Genomic DNA, 21,879 nt, shown 5'->3' on the forward strand with positions numbered 1-21,879 from the left:
TTCCTGTACCTTCACCACGCTGAACTGCTCTTCCAAAGCAAAGTCACCAACCAGGACCCAAGCTTTGGGAATAAAACTGGAAATAGACAACTGAAATTAGAAAGCTCCCCACACCAGCAATCCTGCTGAAAATGGTTACAGAAGGTGTTTCCACCACTCTCCACACAGACTTGCTACCCAGCTCTGCCCACCGTAGGGAGAGCTGAGGGCAATGCAGGCTGCCCAGGCAGATGCTCCCTGGGTGGCACGGCCGTGCCAGGGACCATCTCTTGTGAGCTGGCAGTGCAGGAGGGATTTGGTACTCGCTGTCCTTCCCAAGCAGCACCTCAAAGCAAGGCTGCTGGGAGGAATGAGGTTGTGCAGAAGCGCTTCGCAGCGCCGGCAGTAGCATCAGTGCCTCAGCTACAGCCTTGTCCTCTCTGGTAAACAGAGATGGAGTCAGATCTCGGCAAAAGATACCAAGACAAGGAACTCCTCCTGCAGCCGTGGCCAAACAAGCATAGCAGAAAAATGCCTTTTGATCGTCATAACTGCAACAAGCGTTTCAGTCTGGTAGAATCAAGAGAACAAGACCACAGCCCCTAGGAACAGGAAAACCACATTTTCTTGTCAGCTAGCCACAACTGAGGCCTCCACTTGGCTAAGGCAGGCAAACACAATCCTTGCCTTCCCCAGAACCGGCACCAGGTGACCCGAGACGCAGCGAGTTTGTTTTAGATACCTGACTTCTGGCATTTGGTCGGGCAGGGAAGAGAATTTGCAAGGTCAAGCCTTTACTGGGGAAGGGAAGGAAACCTCAGCATAGTAATGGGTTGCAACCATGACGGCAGCACGGATGCTGCCCCCAAGGATGCACACATCTATCCATTAATGATGCAATTTATATGGGACCCAAACACACACACAAGGTTCATGCCAGAGTTTTGCAGCAACCTGTCCCCATCTGTTCTACCACCTCCCAGCTTTAAAAACAAAAAACACAAAACCAAACATAAACCAAAACAGGAACTTAAGTCTGTGTCCAAGCCCCCCAATACTGGACATCTGAACAACTGTCACATGAACATTGTAAGTTTAAGGAGAGCACCAGCCTGGTTTCTAGCCAAAGATCTCCCCTTTTCTGCCCTGCATGGTCCAAGACACAGTGTTCTCCAACACATGCTCTCAACGCCAAGTTTCATGTTTCATAAGACAAAAACCAGAATCAATGTACCAGCTGAGCAATACAGTAGTTCGCTGCTGATGCAGAAGGGATTTCAATGTACAGACTTTCTGAATGAGAAGGGGAAAGAAGGATTCATTTTCATATTGGAGTTTTCATTTGTTTGCTTTCCTCAATAACAGCCTAGCCAAAGTTCCCTAGTATGGACAAAAAAGGAAAGGACCTCTGCGAGTCATCTACTAACGTCTCTGCTTCATTCTAATCTTTTTATTTAGAAAAGCTGTGAGTATAGAAACAGCAGCTTTTAAAATAGAAGATTTTTGCAGGAGGGTATAACAAAACTTTGGGGAAAAAAAAATCCACTCCTTTATGTCATACAACCGAAACAAGCCACTTATTTAACCCTCCCTGAAGAACCCTATAAAAGTATTCCCAGGCCTGTACTAAGATGACGTTGCTACAGAAGTACAGAGTGCAAAGTTTTAGCAAGCAGCTATAAAACCCCAGTAAACCCACAGGCATGCTCCCATTGCAATTCTTCTTCTGAGAAACTTTCCAGCCTGATGCTTCAGGAAGTTAACTGGTCTTCAGGGTACCAGCATGTGGGCTGAATGTTTTTCCCTAGTCACCTTTATTGGTAGAACTTCAAATTTCAACGAATGCTTTCCCAACAGCCCCGCTGCCCTCACTTCCAACAGCTGGAGGTAGTATAATTAGCTAGAACAAAAACCCAAGACATTAGTGGTAATACATAGTGAGGAGGAGGAGGAAAGCACAATCCTCTCCCTTGAAGAGTGATCCAAAAGGCATACGGTTTCCTAGGAAAAGACAGTCACTGTGTTGAGGTTGGATACTGTGACAGCACCATATTTCCCTTCCTCAGTAACACAGGGAACGTCTCATTTCATGGTATACAGTGCCAAAGGGGGCAAAGAACACAGGGAGACTTGTTACCCCCGACATCATATTCAACAAATACAAAATGAAATAAGAAACAAGCTGCAAAAGCCTAACATGAGTTTTAGAAACAACGGAGATCCCAGAGCATCAGAAGAGAGTCCTATGGGAGGGCAGGAGGCTCTTTTCACAAGAAAAGAAAGACATAAGCCCTTGCTGAGCTTAAGCTTCTTCCCAGGTGGACTGTACACTATTCTAGGATGTCTTATTGCAAGGGGTCAGCCGAGGTAACCAGAAAGGCTGCCTTCCAGCCCCCTCCCAGAAGAGCCAAGGTGGGGTTTGTTAGCATGTGGCAAAGGCACGTCTCACCCCTTACCTCGGCCCATCCATTGGGATGGCTTCAGAGGCTCGTCTGAAAGAGCAGCTTGTGAAAGCTGGAGCACGTGGCGGGACAAACCTCTCCCCCAGAAGGCTGGAGGGAGCCGGCTGCCAGGAGAGCAGCCTCCAAAGCAAACCACTTGCATCCTCCTACGCCAGGACTGCCTCCCCAAGAGTGAGTGAGTGTGTGTGTGTGTGTACTTACTCACCAGACAGATACCTAGCAGAACCACTAAATCCAAACGGTATAGCTCACAGATTAGCCAGCGGACAACAGCAGCTTTCAGGCACTAACAGCGTGGGCTGGATTTCAACCGGTTCCTCAGACACCAATAACCACAGGCAGATGCCCCAACAGCTCTCAAACTAGAGACACACACTTCCCTTTGATCACACGTCACACATTCAAACAGGCAAAGGCGCTGCCTCCTCATCAGGCAGGGAGCAAACCCTTGCTACCAGCACCTCATTGCCCCAGGGTCTGCTCCAACCCAGAGAAAGAAAAGAAGATGAGAGCAAAGGAGCTGCCCCTGCCCAGCTACATACCCACCATGTCCCAGACACCCACAGCAAACCAAATCAACACCTGGCCAGACATCCCCACCACAAGCTCTACCCAGCACCCTCAGGAGCAGTTGAATCAGGTCTGGAGAGCAGCAGCTACTGGGATCCACATGCTAGAGCTCAGAAACGGTTTTCCAAGCGCACTGCCAGCACACCAAGCAGTTTTGCAAAGTGGTGGGGTATCCTTGAGGGAGTAAGTGGGAATATTAACTTGCTTATTTAGGAGAAAAAAAAAAAAAACAAACCACCACCCAAACAACTATCATCTGCTTTTCACAGAACCACACCGGAATTGTCAGAGATAGAAGGGACCTCTGAAGATCATCTAGTCCAACTCCCCTGCCAAAGCAGGATAGCCCAGAGCACATCACTCAGGACTGCATCCAGGCAGGTCTTGAAGATCTCCAGAGAAGGGGACTCCACAACCTCCCTGGGCAGCCTGTTCCAGGGCTCCATCACCCTCACCGGAAAGAAACTTTTCCTCATCGTTGAATGGAACTTCCCATGTTCCAGCTTGTGCCCGTTGCCCCTCGTCCTCTCACTGGAAACCACTGAAAAGAGTCAGGCTCCACCATCCTTCAACCCACCCTTTAGGTACCTGTAAACATAGATAAGGTCTCCCACCCTTTAGGTACTCGTAAACATAGATAGGCTCTCCCCTCAGCCTTCTCTTCTCCAGGCTAAAGAGCCCCAGTCCTTTGAGCCCTTCCTCGTAAGGGAGATGCTCCAATCCCTTAATCATCTTAGTTGCCCTACATTGGACTCCCTCCAGTTGTGGCCTCACCGGTGCAGAGTAGAGGGGGAGAATGACCTCCCTTGACCTACTGGCCACACTCTTCCCTATGCAGCCCAGGATTCCATTGGCCCTCTTGGCAACAAGGGCACATTGCTGGCTCACGGAAAGTGTGCTATCCACCAGGACCCCCACATCCTTTTCCTCTGTAGCACTTCCCAGAAGATCCACCCCTAACCTATACTGGTGCCTGGGGTTCTTCCTCCCCAGGTGCAGGACCCTACATTTGCCCTTGTTGAACCTCATTAGGTTCTTCTCTGAGGCCAGCCCTCCCAGTTTGGTATCATCAGCAAACTTGCTGAGGATACACTCTTTCTCCCCGTCCAGGTCACTGATGAATATGTTGAACACACTGAAGCAAAACCAAAGCTGTGAAAAGTCTCCTTTATCTATTGAGCATACTGGCAGATCGGGAATGAGGGCAGAGAGAGAAGAGCATGAAGAGGACAACTTAAGTGAAAAGATGGGAGGAAGCTGCTGGGTGTCCCCGTGAACCTGCACAGCGTGGCAGATAGAGGCACACCAGGTGCTGGCAGAGAAGGGGCAAGTTGGCTTCTCCAGGCACCTGCAGGTGTTGCATCCAGCTGCCAGCAGCCCAGGCAGGCTCCACTTGAACACACACAACTCGACACAGGCCCAGGACCTGCGTGAGACAGTCAGGGATGCTGATGAAGTCGACTTTACGGTTAACATCTCCATAGCTGAGCAGACTACTGAGAGCAATGAGCCCTGTGGAAGGAAAGCCGCACAATTCAAGATACCAACTTAGAGAGTCCCATCACAGCTGGTGATCTGACCCTACACCCAGCCCACAACAATAAGCTGCCATAGGATACACTGTGTCTGGCTCTGCACCTTAAGAGACATGGCCTGGACCATGAGACCTGTCCTTCAGGGCCACTGCTAGTTCCCTGTAGGCCTGCTGGGAAGGGGAGGAGAAGAGAAGCAAGGGCTCGATGCTCTCCTTTGCCCAAGCTCAGCAGAAGAGCGTGCCTTTGCAGAGGGCCCCAGACCCCCAAGGGCTGCCCCTGCTGTGCAGACAGACTGCAGCAACACACATGCTCTCCTCATGCAGGCAGCAGCAGCAGGACCCCTGTCAATGAAACCATCACCATGAGAGGATGCTGTCCTGCATCTTCCCTGTCGCACCCTTCTTCTGTCACCATGAGCCTTCATAACCCTTAAGCAGCAGAAGGCTAGTTAAAATGACTGCAGAAAATTGAGCTGGGCTAAATAATCCAGGAAGAAACACACACACACAAACTATAAAGCTACACGGATAATAGAGACACAAATTACCAGTTCCACCATTCAGATCCTTGTGCAACCAGACACGATTTGTTTGGGAGGGGTGAGGAAGGATCAGACAGTTGACAGAGTATTTTTTTTGCAGCAGCATTAGTTTAAGAAGTGATGTGAAACTACGACCAGACATTTATGGAATCGAGGGGTGTACCCCTCCCTATTTATGAGGAAGGCTTAACCTCTTTCAAATGTTATTTAGATGCCACTGTCTCGATACCTCAGTATTCAGCTCTTGATCCAACAGCAGCCTGGTAGGGTGCTCTCTCAGGAAAGCGGACCACCTCTTGACCCCCCTGTCCTGCAAGGGACAGGATTAACCTGGCCAGACTTGGAATTAAGTTTGCCATTAGCGTCACTAGAGCAGCTTCAACTGCTTCAACTTCTAGGATTTCTCTCGCAACACTTCAGAGTGTTATTTCCCTGCAAACCTACACAGCCTGGCCTGAAGAGGTAGTGTTGATGCTACCCATTAGCAGAGCCTTGCACACAGAGGAATATCAGCATGCCCCCCCTGCACAGCATCCCTCCACCACAGGGCATCCCTCACGCAGCTCCACCCCAGCTTGTGCTTTGCACAAGCAAGAGAACCTCATTTTAAAGCCAGCACCCAGCAGACCCTACACACAATGCTAGGGATGCAGGGGCACGGTCTGTGGTTCCGAGCTGGGCATCCAAAAATCCAGCCCCCCCACAAGGATGCAGATGGTCCTCTGGCAGGACTTTGGGAGCGCAAAGCCAGAGTCTGCAGCCTCCACACCACAGCAAAGGTCTACACTGCTATGCTGGGAGCCTGGTTTGCTGCCAGCTGGGGAACAGCTCTCCCCAAACCATCCGCTGAGGTCCCCACTTCACCTAAACTGAACAGAAGTTCATTAAAGGGGATCGAGAGCTGGAGGGGGAACCAAGTGATAAGCAAAAAATATTGCCCTCGGCTTTGTGGCAAAAAAAAAAAAAAAAAAAAAAAATTACTACTACCCAGCTCTCTAGTCACTCCTCCTTATTCCTTCAGGGTAGGGTCAGGAATTAACTTCCAGTTTTCTTGGACATATTACTTGGTCGTGCTGTTTGAGAACTGGAAATTCACAGGTTCTTGCACTTCTAACAAAAAAGCGAGCCTCCTCCTTTCCCCCAAAGGGCACACAGCTCACTCCTTTGCAGAATATTTGTACTTCATCCTTCACCACAAGAAACGGGTGTCAAAGGTTGAGGGGGGGTGGAATTTTTTTGCAGCATTTGAAGATAAAAGTATCTTCACAGCCACAAAATTTGTTCAGCAGCTTAGAGAGACCATCTGTCTCCGTGGGTGGTAGACACAGGTGATTTTGGAGGGCACCGACAGCAAGGGAAAAGAAATTACATGACAAAACCCTTTAAGTACAGGGTAGGCTGGAGCGCATGCTGGTTTTGTACTTCTGGGCAGTGTTGATTTTGAAAGACAAACCAACAAGAAGGGAAATCCCTGCAGATGAAATCAATGGCACTTCCTCCACACCACCTCCTTCAGAAGGACGGAGCCCGGCAGCTCCTGTCAGGGAGTGAGTAACACCACACTAGCCGGGGGGATTAATAATTGACAGCGGGCCCTTCACTTACAAGTAGGCTTGTAAACTTTTAAAGTATTAAGTATTCCAAAAATGTGAGACCGCTCCAGGGTACAGCAATCACCCCGCACCACTGGGCAGTGCTGCTCGGTGCATCTGCAGGAGCACAGTGTGACGGGTACCCGGGCTGCGGTCTAGTGCCCTCCACTCAGCTCCTGCTGCTGAAAAGGAGAAGAGAGGCGGTGTGTGCACAAGGGGCGACCAAAGATCAAGAAAAGCATATGCAGAAAGGCAAGAGGCTAGGAAAACACCCTCCTTTCAGAAAAGCAGAGCCGTCCCAGGCTTTGGAGACAGGCTTTACCACATCAGAAGCTCCCAGATGAGTCGTGCACGCAGGCAGATACTGACAGTCCATCCTAGACTTTTCCCCTCCCCTCTAATGAGAAGCACCTGGCACTTCTGGAGTCTGCTGTTCACTACTGTCACAAACAAACATCCTCTTAATGAGGTGTTGCTCTGACCCAAGTAAGATGTCCTATCTGGTCTTTGCTGACAACACACCCCATGCACCGTCAGACAGACCCTCGTAAAACAGAACAAGGCACCACTCCCGTAACTCATCTGGAGCATCAAAGGAGATTGCTCCCTGCTCGGCAGGCAACAGCACACATTTTTTATTTTTTTTAAGAGGCTACTGCAAAAATTCCTTTCTGCAGTTCCACGGGTACCCTCACCGCAAGAGTGATCAGGTGAACCCCTCTCTGAGGAACCATCCTCCTGGAGGTGAGGCAGCAGAGACAGGCAGGAGGGGGGGAAGGCACGGCCTGTGACTAAGAGTGACTAAGAATGTGGTTGGAAATCTTTTCCCATTAAGTTATTACCAGTTCAGCCCTAAGTCAGAGCTTTCTTCCCCACTGCATGGCGTGGGGTTGTTTGAAGGGTGTTAATGCCACTCAACTGCCCCTGCCCCACAACGCTGGGGAGGGTTCTGCAAGCTCAGGAGTGGGAGCACGGGAGAAGCAGCCCAGCTGGGGAGATGATGAGTTGCAAAAAGGTGGTTGTAAACACCCCGTTACCTGAAGGTGCTGCTGCAAGGACATTGCCTTGGAGGTCACAAGTCTGACACCTCTCAGTTGGTGCTAAAGAAGCTGCTCTGGAGCAGACAAGCTCAGCTTCTTCAGGAGCTTCACACTTGCAGATGCAATTAGCACCCATTCAGCCAGCTATCCCAGAACTTCTTGGGAGGAGAGGCTATTTAATGCTGCCGCTCATCAGGTTTGGTGATGGGCGGGGGGGGGAGGGACAGTCACACAAATGCTCATCAGGGTGCCTTGTACGGATTTTAGGACAGGAAAAAAAAATACATTCAGGAATGAGGCTAATTTTACACAGGCTCTGGTGACAAAGCTGCTCTGCAAAGTCGCTGGTCCATGGAACATGCTGTTCTAAGAACCTCCTGTAATCAAGGCAGCAGGACGGTTAACAAGATGTTTTTCTGCAGCCCAAGACAAAAACTCATCAGCTCAATCTCTTTCATCACAGTTTTTATCACTATGGAAGATGGTGAGGGTTGAAGAAACCCCGAGGAGAAAAGAGGGCCAGTGTAATTCCTCTAGTCCCTGGGAAACACAGGCCAAGTAAACCGTGCAAGGTACAAGGCACAAGCCCAGAGTGCCTCCAGCAGGGCTTAGCATTACACCAGTGTGCACCAATCCTTGTCCTACACCCGACTGGAAACAGAAATAGCCCCCCAGTGTATGGGATCGGTGACACAAAGAACCACCAATGCAATCAGACACACGTTATGAAGTTCCTTCACCAGAAAACAGCAAGATTTCAACATCTCTTGCCTCAGGCAAGAGGTCCAGCTTCCTAAACCCATGGTTAAACTGATGTATTTCACCACACTAGGAATAGAAACAAAGGTATCTATATGGCATGGAAGCTTTCCTTCTTGAGGGAGGGGAGGGAGAGTGGTAGGGAGATTTTAGGACAGCATAACCTAGACAGAAGTGCTGACACACCTCCAGGCAAGAGCGCTCTGTGCACTTCAAATGCTGACCAGTGTTCTTCATTAGGAAGTTTTCATCCTTGACAAGGGGAGCAACACTCTGTTGTTAAAAGATCAGATGTGTGAGGCTTACAAATGCAGGCTGGAGGACGGAAGAACTTATTCTTACTCCTGATTCCCTCGTGAGGGAGCATGTAGAGGGCTATGGCCCCAGTGGCACCAAAGGACACAGATAAGAGAGCATTCATTAGATCAGGTCAGTAAATACCAACAGCCTAGAGACTGGTTTTACAAGCAACAGGTCCAATGGATAACGAGACTGCCAACCCAAAGCAGCTGGGTCAAAAGGGGCACCAGCTTCCACCAGGCAATTCTGTTTCTGGCTTCTATTAAAGGCAAGGGCTCACACAGTGCCTAAGAAACAGCTACTCTGCTGCCTCCAGTCCAGCTGGGAGACAGGCTGGATCTTTTCCTCTTCCAATAAACATATATGCATCTACTTTGTTTTGTGTGTAACAAGCCATGAGAATTCCCCACGGGCTATTGATAGCTCCTGCAGGGAAAGCACAGGTTCTTCAGAGACAGGTACCTGCTTTGAGGAAGCAGCTGCTCCCTTCCCAAGATTTTTAAACCACAGTTCAGCAAACATCCATCCAAATGCAGACACAGGGGGGACACAGACACAGGCAGTGCTCTTAACAGGCTTTTCCCACCACAGCGCTGATATTTCCGAGTCCTAAGCTTACCTTGATTAGGTGGACAGAGAACATCAGCCAGCTCACAGCCATCTGCAGAAGCTGTACCCTCATTCCAAAGGAGGCCTCCCCACTACCTTCCCGGCCAGCTGGTTCATAAAGGCAAGCCCGTGCCAGGAAGGACAGAAAAGCAGAATTAAGCTGGTGGTACTTCATAAACCCTGACACATGATGAACTATCACAGTCCTGCCCCTCATATCCCCACTGCAGGGATAGACAAAAGGGAGGAGAAAGACCCATTCTCAAACATTTCTAACCTCAGAAAACCAAGACCATACTAAAGCCCTACACTCAGTTTACGTGTAAGATCAGTAATTACCACGTGTTTGAAGCCATTCATTTTCTTGAGCTGTCTAGACTAGCAAAGCTCCAGGGTGGGGAAAGAGTATTCGTTGAAGAGGAAAGGAATACGTTTAACACCCAAACTACAAAAAAAGGAGGGTTTTCTCCAGTGACATCCTTTCTACATAGTTTCTGGAAAATCCAGAAGGAACTGAACTGTGGATTACAGGGGCAGCAGTGTCCCTGTCTGTAAGGACAGGCCAAAGCCTCAAGCTGCAAATCCAAGCCTCAGCTCACAAAACTATCAGCCTTTCAACAGGAAAAGTTATCTACTCTGTCCCTCTCCCTCACCTTTGTTTCCCTTTGTTGTTGCTTTCAAAAGTCTCGCCAGCATCCCCACCCAACTTCTCTCTTGCATTTTTCCCAGGCTTGACCTTTCTTGCATCTACTCAATCCCCTGCTCTTTACCCATAGGTACCACCATAAAGCATTCCCCCTGCATGACAACCCTTCCCACCAGGAGCAGCAGAGCAATCAGCGAGCTGAGACTTGGCACTACATTCATTGGGACTCCAACTTAATTTTTTTTTTACCTCCTCCCCCCCAGCCCCCCCAAGCTCCTGAACCGATGCCAAAGGGAACGCTAGTTTTGGCAGCCAAGTCTCCCAGAAGAAAAGTTACAGCCAAAGTGCTGGGGGTGGGACCAAGCCAGCCTATTAATAGGCTGATTATAATATGAATTTGGGGAACTACTCCCAAATATGCTTACCCTCCTGGACCTAGGGCCCTTAGGGGTGGAGTGGAATACCTAACTCAGCACTTTCAGCTTCTTTGCTGTGTATGGAGCCAAGGAGGGTGGAAAATCCTGTCTGTTACCCTGCCTGGCAAAAACATGGTTTTCCAGAAGGGTGGCTGAGCTATTGTTTTTTTCCATTCTCCCCCAGGAAGGCCATTTTCCTCATACTTACATAGCAGCTCCCTCTGCCTCATCAGAAAAGGCCCAGAATGTGAAAGCTTCCACCTTCAATTTAAAAGGTAGAATTTTCCTGTGGAAAACCCAGAGCTACTCCAAGTAGCAACACCAAACAAGATGTCCCAAGAGCCTTCTCACCACCATCTTCTCCAGAGCACGCTGGACTGCTGAGGAAGACAGATTCCATGGGCAGCCAGGGAGCAAAAGTTTTAAGATGTTTGGGAGTACGAGGAGGACAAAAAGCTGGACTGAGGCATCAAGGTTTTGATTTCAGGAGGCAATCAGATTGCTGTACCTGTTAAAGCACACTTCCTCCTTCCAGGTGGAAACCCACAACCTCTCTAAGACCCGTTAAAAGTGCCAGGATGAGGCAAGCATGCATGGTGGCAAATGGAGAGCCCAGAGGTAGCAACAAGTAGTACATGGATACCTCCATTCATAGATACAACCACCTCTCCAGCATACGCACATGGCTGCTTCTCCAGTCTTCCAGAATAATCCAAACTCCTTGCACATCTCCACATTTTTCCATCAACAAACCTCCAGCCCTGTGTCTCAGCCAGAGAGCCAGCCAGAGGCAGATGGCAGCCCCTTGTGACCTCCACTGACATTCCACCGACAAGCATGTCAAAACATTTGTGGAAACTTTGCAAAATTGTGCTGCAAAGGTGTGCAAAAGCTCTCAAATTTCTTGTGTTTCACACAAACATTCTGCAATCTTAAGCTTTTAGAAGCTGAAGGAGACACCAACTGCATTCTTTATCACACTGGGGCCACACTCGGTATCAAGCCCAGCAGCTCTTACCATTTACACATGAGTTACTCTCCCCATTGCTCATAGAGAGAGAGAGAGAGAAAGAGAGAGAGAAAGAACTCTTATTTTGCTGGGAGACGCTTGGCCACTGATCAAACCTCCACAGTTCTACCTTTACATTAGTAAAGATGGAAAGACACACAGGCATCAAAATGCACGTCAACAGACATTATACTCATCTGTCAGAAACTAACAAAAAAGCAACACTAGTTTACCATTATTAGACATGCTTGACAAGACTCTCCTGTAACACAAGACACTGAAGCATCTACAGGCTTGCATGGTTTGAATTCAATATGCCAAACAAAATTACAATCAGCTTGCCAACAAACGAGAAGTTATTAATTTTTCATACATCTCAGATTTCACCTTAAGTTTTACAACTCCTTGCTGCCCTTGCATCACCCAAGGCATTTCAAAACCTTGCTGCAAAGAGAGGATTGGAAAGAACAGAGTTTCTAACATAGGTGCTATTAAATATTTAGGCCTTGATTCTCAAGCAAATTCTTTGCCTCCAATGGCATAGTTACTTACATGGTTAAAGCCAGGCATGCAGACTTTGGCAGGCATAGGATCTTAATTCCTCTGAACACAAACCTACAGGTCTACCACCAAGCAACCAGCAAACTCTCTCAAACCAAACCTGCACACTGTGTGCAAGTATATAGGCATATATGTTCATGTATTGAACTCTGTGCAGAATTCCCTTGCAAGAGAACTACCCCAGCACTTCTCCAGGCACAAAGCAGTGGCACAGGGGAACTCTTTGGTAGTCATCTCACTGTCTCCCAAAGAATTAAAGGCTATGCTGGACCTGTCACATACCACAGAGGACGTTTTAAGTTAAAAAAACTAAAAAATAAATTGGTTTCACAATAAAAGTGGCAGAGAGTAGTTCATTTTTTTTAAACTCTGAAGGTGACCTTTCATTAAGGCAATGGGAGCTCTTCCTTACAGAAGAGGGGTTCTCCTCCACATTTTACAGAGAAGGAAAATAATAGCAGAGTCCAGACCCAGCTCACCCAAAAGGCCTTGAGTTCTTCCACTAAACCAGAAACAACATCCAGGAGTCAACTCTCAGATTTGAGTTTCAACCACTAAATCTGCTTCAAAGCAATTCCAAAGTGGCTAACGGCTGCAAAGAGACTGTTCCTACATCCACTTAAACCAGCAGACGCTAATCTCTTCATCTGCAATAGATAGGCATGCCATAGGGGTCTGGAGAGGATAAGCAGAACAGATGTTGAAGTGCACATACAGTCTGGGGAATCATCTTCAGAGCTCAGCTGCTAGCTGCACAGGGTACAGGAACTAAGAGATTTCTAGAGAGCTTCACAGGACATGGGAACTAAGGAGATTGAGACACCTGTCCTTTCTTGTACTTTTGCTGGGAGAAGCATTAATCCCAGCAGGAAGGTGGAAGCAGGCATGCATGTGTCATAGTTCTAGACACTGCACAGCTCCCAAACACTCCCAGATACATCTGACCAATCCATACCTACAACAAAGAGCATTGTACTCCAAAGGCAAATCAGGAGCAGCATAGCCACTGCCAAAAGAAGCACCTACATATGCCCCAGTACTTGTTAAAAATATTCCTAAGTACCTGAACTGCTGGGAGATTTTGGCTGCATCAAGGCAACTGCTTCAGCAGGGCTAAACACTATTTCCCTCAAGTCAACACAAAATTGCTGATCTTAGAAACAAAGGAGGAGTCCCCAGTCACTGGAAGCAGCCTTCAGATCCCACAGCGGGATCCGATCCCAGGTGTAGCTACCTGGCTAAGCCCCTTCAGGGTAGCCCCAACCTGTCACAGCAACAGGTTTCAGAGCACAAACACCTGAACACAGGCCTTTCAAACTGTCTGCAACAGGCGCACACCAGACCCAAACGACGAGGGATGTTCACGCAGGTTCCTCACACAACTCTTAGCTGCACAGTGCAGTGAGGACAAAGGGATGTTTTCAACAGCACATCTGGTTGCTGGATGCTTTCTTACACAGAGGATTTCTCTGCCACTTACTTCTTCCTTCAGCCCCTGCCCCAAGGAGCAACGTTCTGCACAGCCTGAAGGGCTGACCTCAAAGTGGTGCCTGGTTTATATAGCCAAAGAGCACAAGCCAGTCCCCACCACACTGGGAGGCCTCTCCCCCTTTCCTCCAGTATGGAGACAGAGTAAGAAGCCCAGATCTCATTGGACTTACCCCCCAATGACCAGCCTGAAGTTGTGCCATCAGCTCTTTTCATTTACAGAAACGCCCAGGACTTCTCTGAAACAGGGACAACCCCTCCCCGCAGTCACGTAGATAAGCTCAGTTTACTTTGGAGACACTCTAGGACTCTCTTGGGGGAGGATTCAGAAACCAGTGACTTCATTTGATGCTTCACACTGTAGCATAACCACGCTTATCTACACTGCTGGCCTTCAAGGGCCTGTACCTACCTCAAGTGCCCCAAGCTGTAGTATCTCGACTCTCCATCCGTTGACCGAACCACCTTGACAGTGAACATGGGCTGCAGCTGCCGCAGCTCCAGCAGGACAATGGCCAGGTAGTGAATGAAGAGCAGAGCATCCACCAGAGACACCGCATACTGCACTATCCCTTGGTAGTTGGTGTCCTTCGAGTCCAAGATGCGAACGCCGTAAAAGAGCCAGTAGGAAAACACAAACAGGAAGATGAGGACCAGCAGAAGGGCCCGAAACACAAACACCCTTGGTATATCTGCCTTAGGCTGGCGAAAAAACAGAGCCCAGGTGCCAATCAGAAGAATGAGGAGTTTAAACGCCACAGAGATGAACAGTCCCTCACAGACAGTACCACACGGCTCCAGATCATCCCGCCACAGGATCTGGGGTAACAGAATGAAGGCGATGGGGGTAAGGAAGACAAGGAGTCCAAGAACAGCTGCCACTGTTAAGCCCAGGTAACGTTTGCAGTCCAACCCAACGCTGTCCTCCAGATCCTTACTGATCCGGGCAATGTCCTCCTGGGAGATGCTGTGCTCGGAGGTGCCTGTGATTGCTGTTGTGGTCTCACCCCAGTTGTCATCCTGAGGGAGAAAGAAATAAACAAAAATAATATTGAAACAATCAGGTTATTCCTTCCAGGTCTTCTATTTTTCTTGCCTGGAAAAAAGATTGCTACAACAGACTTAAGTCTCAGAAAAAAAATAATAGCAAAAGCAACACCCTCAATATGTTGAATAATCAACCCTGAAAATTAACAAAGGTTTGGATACAAAAGCAACTTGTCCAAACCAGCGACTATAAACGTTAGGTATTAAAAACCTGTGACTGTAGAGCAGGTAGCTCAACTTGCTATGCCACTCACTGTACCCCAGAGGTTCCTCTTCCAGCACACTTAACGAGTAATATCACATAACTCTTGGAAACTGCAGTAATCATCAGTTCCCACGTGCAGGGCAAGGACTAGCGCTCTTCCAGCCCGCAAATTCTGTGGTGCAAGTGCACCACAGAAGCACCTGGAAGGGAAACTTTCATTTCAGTGTTTCAAGACAGTTGTTGTTGTTACACAATCAAAAACATGTTCACGCGTTGTTTTTCCATTCGTAACAGAAGCAACCACACTTCAAGCAAGTTCCTCCACTTTGTTTTCTTTTTGTTCTCCTCTCCAGTAGCACTGCCCTTAATAGCTGACATATTCTAATAAAAGTTTAGTTAAACCAACAAATCATAGGTGATCAAAGAGGGTATTTTCAGGCTTTAAATTTAAAGGATCCTAGACTACCTGGTAGCTCTGGTATTGAGTCCAGGACATTTCCAGGAGACAGCCACAAATAAGCTTACCTGAAATACAGTCGCCATATAGTCAAGATTCTTATTAATTACACTTTCTGAAAGTCTAATTTCTTCCCTAGCTTGTATCAGAGGACTTCTGCAAGCTAATTCTCTCATCCCACGATGCCTCCAATTGCTCTTTACTGCTCTTTTACAGAGTTATGCTGACATGTACGGATTTGACTCACAGCTGCTGCTGGAGTGACTCATACACATGAAGGCTCCTGATGCTTCCCACAAATACACACCGAAGAGCAGCAAAGCATGTGCTTTGTTGGTTGGCACCTGACACCTTTGTAGCCCCAACGCTCCTTCAGAAGCACACGTTTTTCCTCTTTCTCCTCTCCTCCCGAGTGTACCTTCCTGCAGCCTCTGTCACTAATAGGATTTACACTTTCCTCAAGATTTCTGCAGATCAAAGCATTTTGTCTTAAAGAAACAGGCATCATTTAAAACCTTTATTCGCTTATTTAGAAGAGTCAGAGGAAAGAGTCTTCAAGAATCTTTGGGAAAGGAGTAGACAGAGGCAGCATGAATGCTTTGAGCAACTCCAGGGATTTAACTTCTAATGTACTCCAAGATGTGAAAACCTCCCATGCCTAGAGCAGTAGGATTTTGAGACAGACCAACCACAAACACTCAGCATCTTGAATTAATATGAGGGGTTTTTTTTGAGTCACTTCTGATGACAACAGAGGCCCCAGAAGAGATATCTGTGTTGTAGTACGTCCTGAAAGGCAGCATAATCCTATCACATTTCCCTCTTTGCTAGTAACTCCAGTAAAGCAATCTAAGCATTTCAACTATTTTATGTTTAGGCATGAAATAGTTCTGTGCAGTTTCCTCCATTTGATGGACTGAGAAACTGTGCAGAAGAGAGAAGGGACAGAAATACCATGGCAGCTTAAGGCTACAATCCAGAAGACAACAGGCAATCCTAGTCCCAGTCTACCCCTTTTAACAACTTTTCCCACTTTAAATGGCACAAGCAAAAAAATCATGGAGTTATATAAAAATATAAGTCTAAATCTCCAGTGGTACAAAGTTGCTGGACCTAAGCCAGGACACCCTGCTCCCTAGAAGGCAAGTCTTGCTCATACATCACCTTATTTTGCTTTGACTTTATTTCACATTGAGGAGGTCTGCATGAAAACAAGGGCTTAAGAGTTCACCGGCCCCTTTACATCTCTTCTAAGTAATATTTGGGATTCATAAAAACAAGCATCTGAATACAAAATACCAAATGGCAGTACATGAAGTGAGCCCACCTGTAGCTTCATGAATACTTTTACAAGTATCATCATTCACAGTTTGGGTAGAAATTGGGCATCAATTTTATTTTTTTTTTTTTGGATGTGGAGAGATGGAGCCCCACAGCCAAGGATTAACACACCTCAAATCCAATCCAGGAGGTACTGAAACATCCCACATTCTGTCTTGTGGCATCAGCCATGCTTTGAAAATGAATATGTACCTTCACATCAGCTGCTAGAGTAGAGAGAGTACTGGATCCATCCTAGGTGCAATCTAAAGCCAGCATTATTGCATTCTTTGTTTAACCCAGTGTTAATATACTAGCTTTCACCGAGTCCACCCTCCTTCCCAGCTATTTCACATTAGTTTTACATTTCTTGCTTCCTTTCCCTACTGGGATCCAGAGCAAATCCTGCTCAAAAACAAAAGCGTGCATACAGGTGAAAGGCTTGACCTGAATAATGCATAGCGAGATGATGGAAACAAGATGCTTCTATAGAGCTTGGCAGATGACGCTCTGGAGGCAAATTAGTGCCCCAGGAGTAGTCACATCAGCAACTGGTGCTGTCAAAAATAATGCTCTCTGAAAAAAGACATAACTGATTGAGACCTTGACTTCGTGCATGAACAAAGGATGCCCATAACTCATGATTCTTTACTAACAGCATGTGAACAACACTTTTTTTCTTTTTTTTTTTTCCTGCTCATGTGCCAGTAAGCCATACGCTCTGTTGCAGGAACCACACTCCCTGTTTGCTTTCATTCCCTCCTTACCTGGCCCTCCTCTGCCCGAGAGGCATCGTTCCCCAGCAGCGGCTCTGCTGGAGGTGTCTGGATGGTGACAGACTTCTCGGACCGACTGCCGTCTTTGCTCCGCGGAGATTTGTGCCTGTCCCGACTCCTTTTCCAAACAAGAGCAAGAAGAGAACAACGTTAGCAGACAGTTTTGGGAGCCAGGCCTGGAAACTGCTACACCTCAACCTGCAGCAGGGGCCCTAAGTTGTAGTCGTGCTTGACCCTCCTCTTGATCAATATTTACCCAATCTGTGATAAAACAAGCTTCGGAAGAGGTAGAAAGGGACCTTGCTCAGAGCAACCTACAGCCTGGTGGCTGGGACAGTCTGCCCTCTCAGTGAATAGAGAGGGGAGCAAACGGGACAGGGGGACATCCCCACCACCTCATCTTCTCTTAAAACAGCTTCTGCCAGTGCTGCACTGGAAAGGGGAGCTCACATTCTCCCAACAAGCAGTAATTCCATTTGGGATTCATAGAATCATAGAATGGTTTGGGTTGGAAGGGACCTCAAAGATCATTGAGTTCCAACCCCCCCGCCATGGGCAGGGAATTAACTGGTCTACACAGCTCTCCACCTGCAATAAAGCATCTCACAGGGAGACGTACAGTTAAAATTGATCAAGACTGCTTTAGTTGCTGCAAAGCAGACTTAACAACTAGGTCCTTAACATTGTAGGACTATTGGTGAAGTTTATTTCGACTGGTTAATAACCCCCAGTTCTGCTTACAAAGGTGGCAGGAACATCAAGGGTATCAGGGTACTGCTTACTTCCAGAGTACCCTTTTAGACCCCAGTGCTTCTTGTCTGAGAATGTTGGGGCTTAACTCATCTTGAGACAATTTTCTCACCAATATTTTCCTCCCCCTTCCTATCTGGACACAAAAGCAGCCTTTGCACCAGAGGCCCTCAGTGTGCTCATGGACCAGCTTAAACCTCAGGAGCATCCCACGTCCCAGCTCTGCTTTCTCTATTGCATCTCTCCTGGAACTACCAAAGTCTTATCATGGGATGAGACTCTTTCCCGTTCACAGCAACAGACTGTAGGATTTTGTACGTTGTTTTGGGAACTCTGAAAGCATCTTTCCACATGGCAGTCTAAGCTTCAAAGGGCAACTCATACTGGGGGATGTGGGTGTTAATGAAGGCGGAAAAGGCAAACGAGACATTTTACTCAGTAACTGGACTGTGAGCAAAAAGACTTCATTTCATGGAAGAATTATTTTTCCAACCACACAGGATAATTGCTTCTGAAATACAAAGTTATTTTAGATCAGCTTAGTTCTAAGTTGCAAAGACTGCAAGTGGCACACGTTTTGCATGTAAAACTAATAATGATGGAGGGAAAAAAAGGATAATGTTTCCAAGTAATCTGAAATTTTAGAGCAAAATGGTTCTTAAGGCTGCTGAACTAGCACAGAGAGGACTTGCTATTCAAGTTCAGAAAAGCCTGACTTCTAATCCAATCAATGCTGATAAAGGACTTGTTGTTGACTCAAGTACCACTTGAATTCTATTAAAAAAATCTCAATGCACTAGCAAGAGTAGCCAGGAGGATGGTGGGGAGAGATAGGAAACCTTCTTTTACACAATAAAGAAACGGCATCAGAATAGGAAACAATTGGCAATTATCAGTTTAGGAAGTCTGACATGTCTTCTCCCCAGAGAAGACCTCATCCCTCAAACTTTAAGAGCAGAGTTAAGTGACTGTTTTCTTACAGTGGCACTTAATCTTTCTGGCCATACATGATATGAGAATGCATCCAACAGGTTGAATATCATTAAATTAGCGGCTTTATTACTTCCAGTCTCCTCACTGGCTTCCTCATGAGGACTCTCCCTACATATCTTCCTCCAGAGCTGTGGCCCCACTGATTGCATCCTGGCTTACAGGTTTTTTTTTCCCCACGGGCCATGGTGCTAGCTTACAGCAGCAAGTAAATAAAAATAAACATTCCCTTACCCTTGTCTGTGGGCTTTTTTGGAGTGACCTGAGTAGTGGGAGTATCCCGAATACGTTGATTCTGTATCCATTGCAGCAGACATCGGGTCCGCACGGAAGGGGCACACTTAGAAGATGGGTTCGTGGTGCTCCCGAGGTGGAGTCCGTGGTAAAAGTGCTTTCCTAGGTACTCTTTGCTTCCCAGTCATCAGTGAGGTCTGGCCCTCAGGGAGCAGATGAGCTTCATATAAAAGGAATCTGATCAGAAGGGCGGGAAGGGAGGGTGCCTGGCTCCTCACGATCGACCTAAGGAAAGACAAATGGGCATGGAAGTGCACTCCAAGCAAAGCAAAACAACATCCTATGGTAACAGACTACGGCAATTCCCTCACCCTGGCCACACATCACCACTCATCATACTGTGCCCAATCTGCAAGCTCATCCTGGCCGATATCTCTCTCTCCAGTCTAGAGAAATACATGCATTTGTAGAGCTTTAAATAGGCTGATAACATACCTCTATTTTGCAAAGTCTAGCCCATTGATATGACAATCCATAAGAAACAACGTAAGTCACCTGGAAAAGACAGTGACTTGGAGAAGGCTCAGCAGCCTAAATACAGCAATTCACCCCCAGAATATGTACTGGGCTTGACTTCCACACCCCTATCTCTTCACTTGTGTAATGCACAGCTCAATGCTCAGCATTATAGTCTAAATATAGGGGGAAGGGGTAGGAACGCAGGAGAGGATCAGACCACCATGTCTGAACCTTCAGTTTTCACAACTGCAAGGTGTGCCCATTTTACAACATCAGTTACTATACAATCAATGGCACTAAGAGCGCCTCCCTTTCTTTGTAACCTTTGCCTCTAGAAGCTAATTTGGGCCTTGTAGAATTGAATTTTATTAAAAATTATATCTATATATACACATACTAATAACACTAGCGAGAGTTGATTAGAGATCTAGCTTATATGGGCCAACGCTTCTTACAACGTACTTCCATTTGGAACAGAAGCTTACGTCCCATCCGTAAAGGGCAGAAGAGGGTCATGTCTTTTGGAACACGAGCAGGGCGACACCAGAACAATTCCCAACACTGACACGTTAAAAACCCCTGAACCCTGTGGGGAAGAAGGGCAGATGCCAACCAGCTTTCCAAACCCACAGTCCTGCGCTAGGTGAGAAGAGGAATGGAAAGGAGGGGAGGCAGTTGCCGGTTTGGGGAAGTGCATGTAAACGGCAAGGAGGTGCAGACGGAGAGGTTGGAGCTCCAGACAGAGGTACCTTGGCAGAGCCCAGAGTTTGGCACAAGAAAAGGCTGAACAGGCTGGAGAGCTGGGCAGAGAAGAACCTAATGAGGTTCAACAAGGGCAAATGTAGGGTCCTGCACCTGGGGAGGAAGAACCCCAGGCACCAATATAGGTTAGGGGTAGACCTGCTGGAAAGCACTTCTGAGGAGAAGTATCTGGGAGTCCTGGTGGATAGCAAACTTTCCATTCACCAGCAATGTGCCCTTGTTGCCAAGAGGGCCAATGGAATCCTGGGCTGCATAGGAAAGAGTGTGGCCAGTAGGTCGAAGGAGGTCATTCTCCCTCTCTACTTTGCACTGGTGAGGCCACAACTGGAATACTGCATCCAGTTCTGGGCTCCTCAGTTCAAGAGGGACAGGGAACTACTGGAGAGAGTCCAATGGAGGGCAACTAAGGTGATTAAGGGATTGGAGCACCTCCCTTATGAGGAAAGGCTCAAAGAGGTCTTTAGCCTGGAGAAGAGAAGGCTGAGGGGAGACCTTATCTATGTTTACAAGCTCCTAAAGGGTGGGTTGAAGGATGATGGAGCCGGACTCTCTTCAGTGGTTTCCAGCGATAAGACGAGGGGCAACGGGCACAAGCTGGAACACGGGAAGTTCCATTCAACTACGAGGAAAAGCTTCTTTCCGGTGAGGGTGACGGAGCCCTGGAACAGGCTGCCCAGGGAGGTTGTGGAGTCCCTTTCTCTGGAGATCTTCAAGACCTGCCTGGATGCAGTCCTGAGTGATGTGCTCTAGACAATCCTGCTTTGGCAGGGGAGTTGGACTAGATGATCTCTAGAGGTCCTTTCCAACTCTGACAATTCCGTGATTCCATGAAAAGCACTCTCATGTTCCTCCTGCCCAGGCAACCGCTGCCTCCAGCCAGTGCTGGTGGGACGGAGGGCTGCAGCCACAACACCCTTTCAGAGCGGGCAAAATACCACTTTAAAATTACATCTGATCCCTCCGCTATTCTCTGCTCCCAGCAGTTTTCAAAGCTGCCAGCAAGAAACCACTGCCTTCCCCACCCCCCCTTCCCCAAACACCGAGGGACAACAACAGAAGTCAGGCTTTATACTCAGCCAACTATTCTTTCCGGCCCTAAGTTTCCTCCAGTAACACCTCCAGAAAAGCTCCTAAGCGAGCAGAGAGCTCTACCACACACAAACCGTGCCAAAGAACGAAGCCTCCTTCCCCACAGGGTTCCTTGGTGGGTGGTGCAATCTGCAGCACCATTAAAGCAGCGTTCCTGGCTGCACGGGGAGCTGCAGGTATTTGCACAACACCCGGGCTTGCCAGGGCTTCTGGAGAGGAGAAA

At 47.7% G+C, this 21,879-nt stretch overlaps 1 protein-coding gene across 2 annotated transcripts in view; it reads right to left on the reverse strand.

Annotated features, from left to right (window-relative positions):
- The window catches only part of VANGL1 (VANGL planar cell polarity protein 1), a 38,166-nt gene extending 18,595 nt beyond the window's left edge, over positions 1-19,571 (reverse strand). For both annotated transcript variants that reach the window (XM_014957255.1, XM_014957257.1), the window contains exons 1-3: positions 19,287-19,571; positions 17,304-17,430; positions 13,920-14,527 (exon numbers count right to left, since the gene is read on the reverse strand). In XM_014957255.1, the coding sequence (XP_014812741.1) occupies positions 13,920-14,527; positions 17,304-17,430; positions 19,287-19,369 (818 nt within the window). In that variant the 5' untranslated portion in view covers positions 19,370-19,571. The remainder of the gene's footprint in view (positions 1-13,919; positions 14,528-17,303; positions 17,431-19,286) is intronic.
- Positions 19,572-21,879: the final 2,308 nt, after the last annotated feature.

The sequence above is a fragment of the Calidris pugnax genome, unplaced genomic scaffold (assembly GCF_001431845.1).
Source record: "Calidris pugnax isolate Ruff unplaced genomic scaffold, ASM143184v1 scaffold225, whole genome shotgun sequence".
Lineage (NCBI taxonomy): Eukaryota > Metazoa > Chordata > Aves > Charadriiformes > Scolopacidae > Calidris > Calidris pugnax.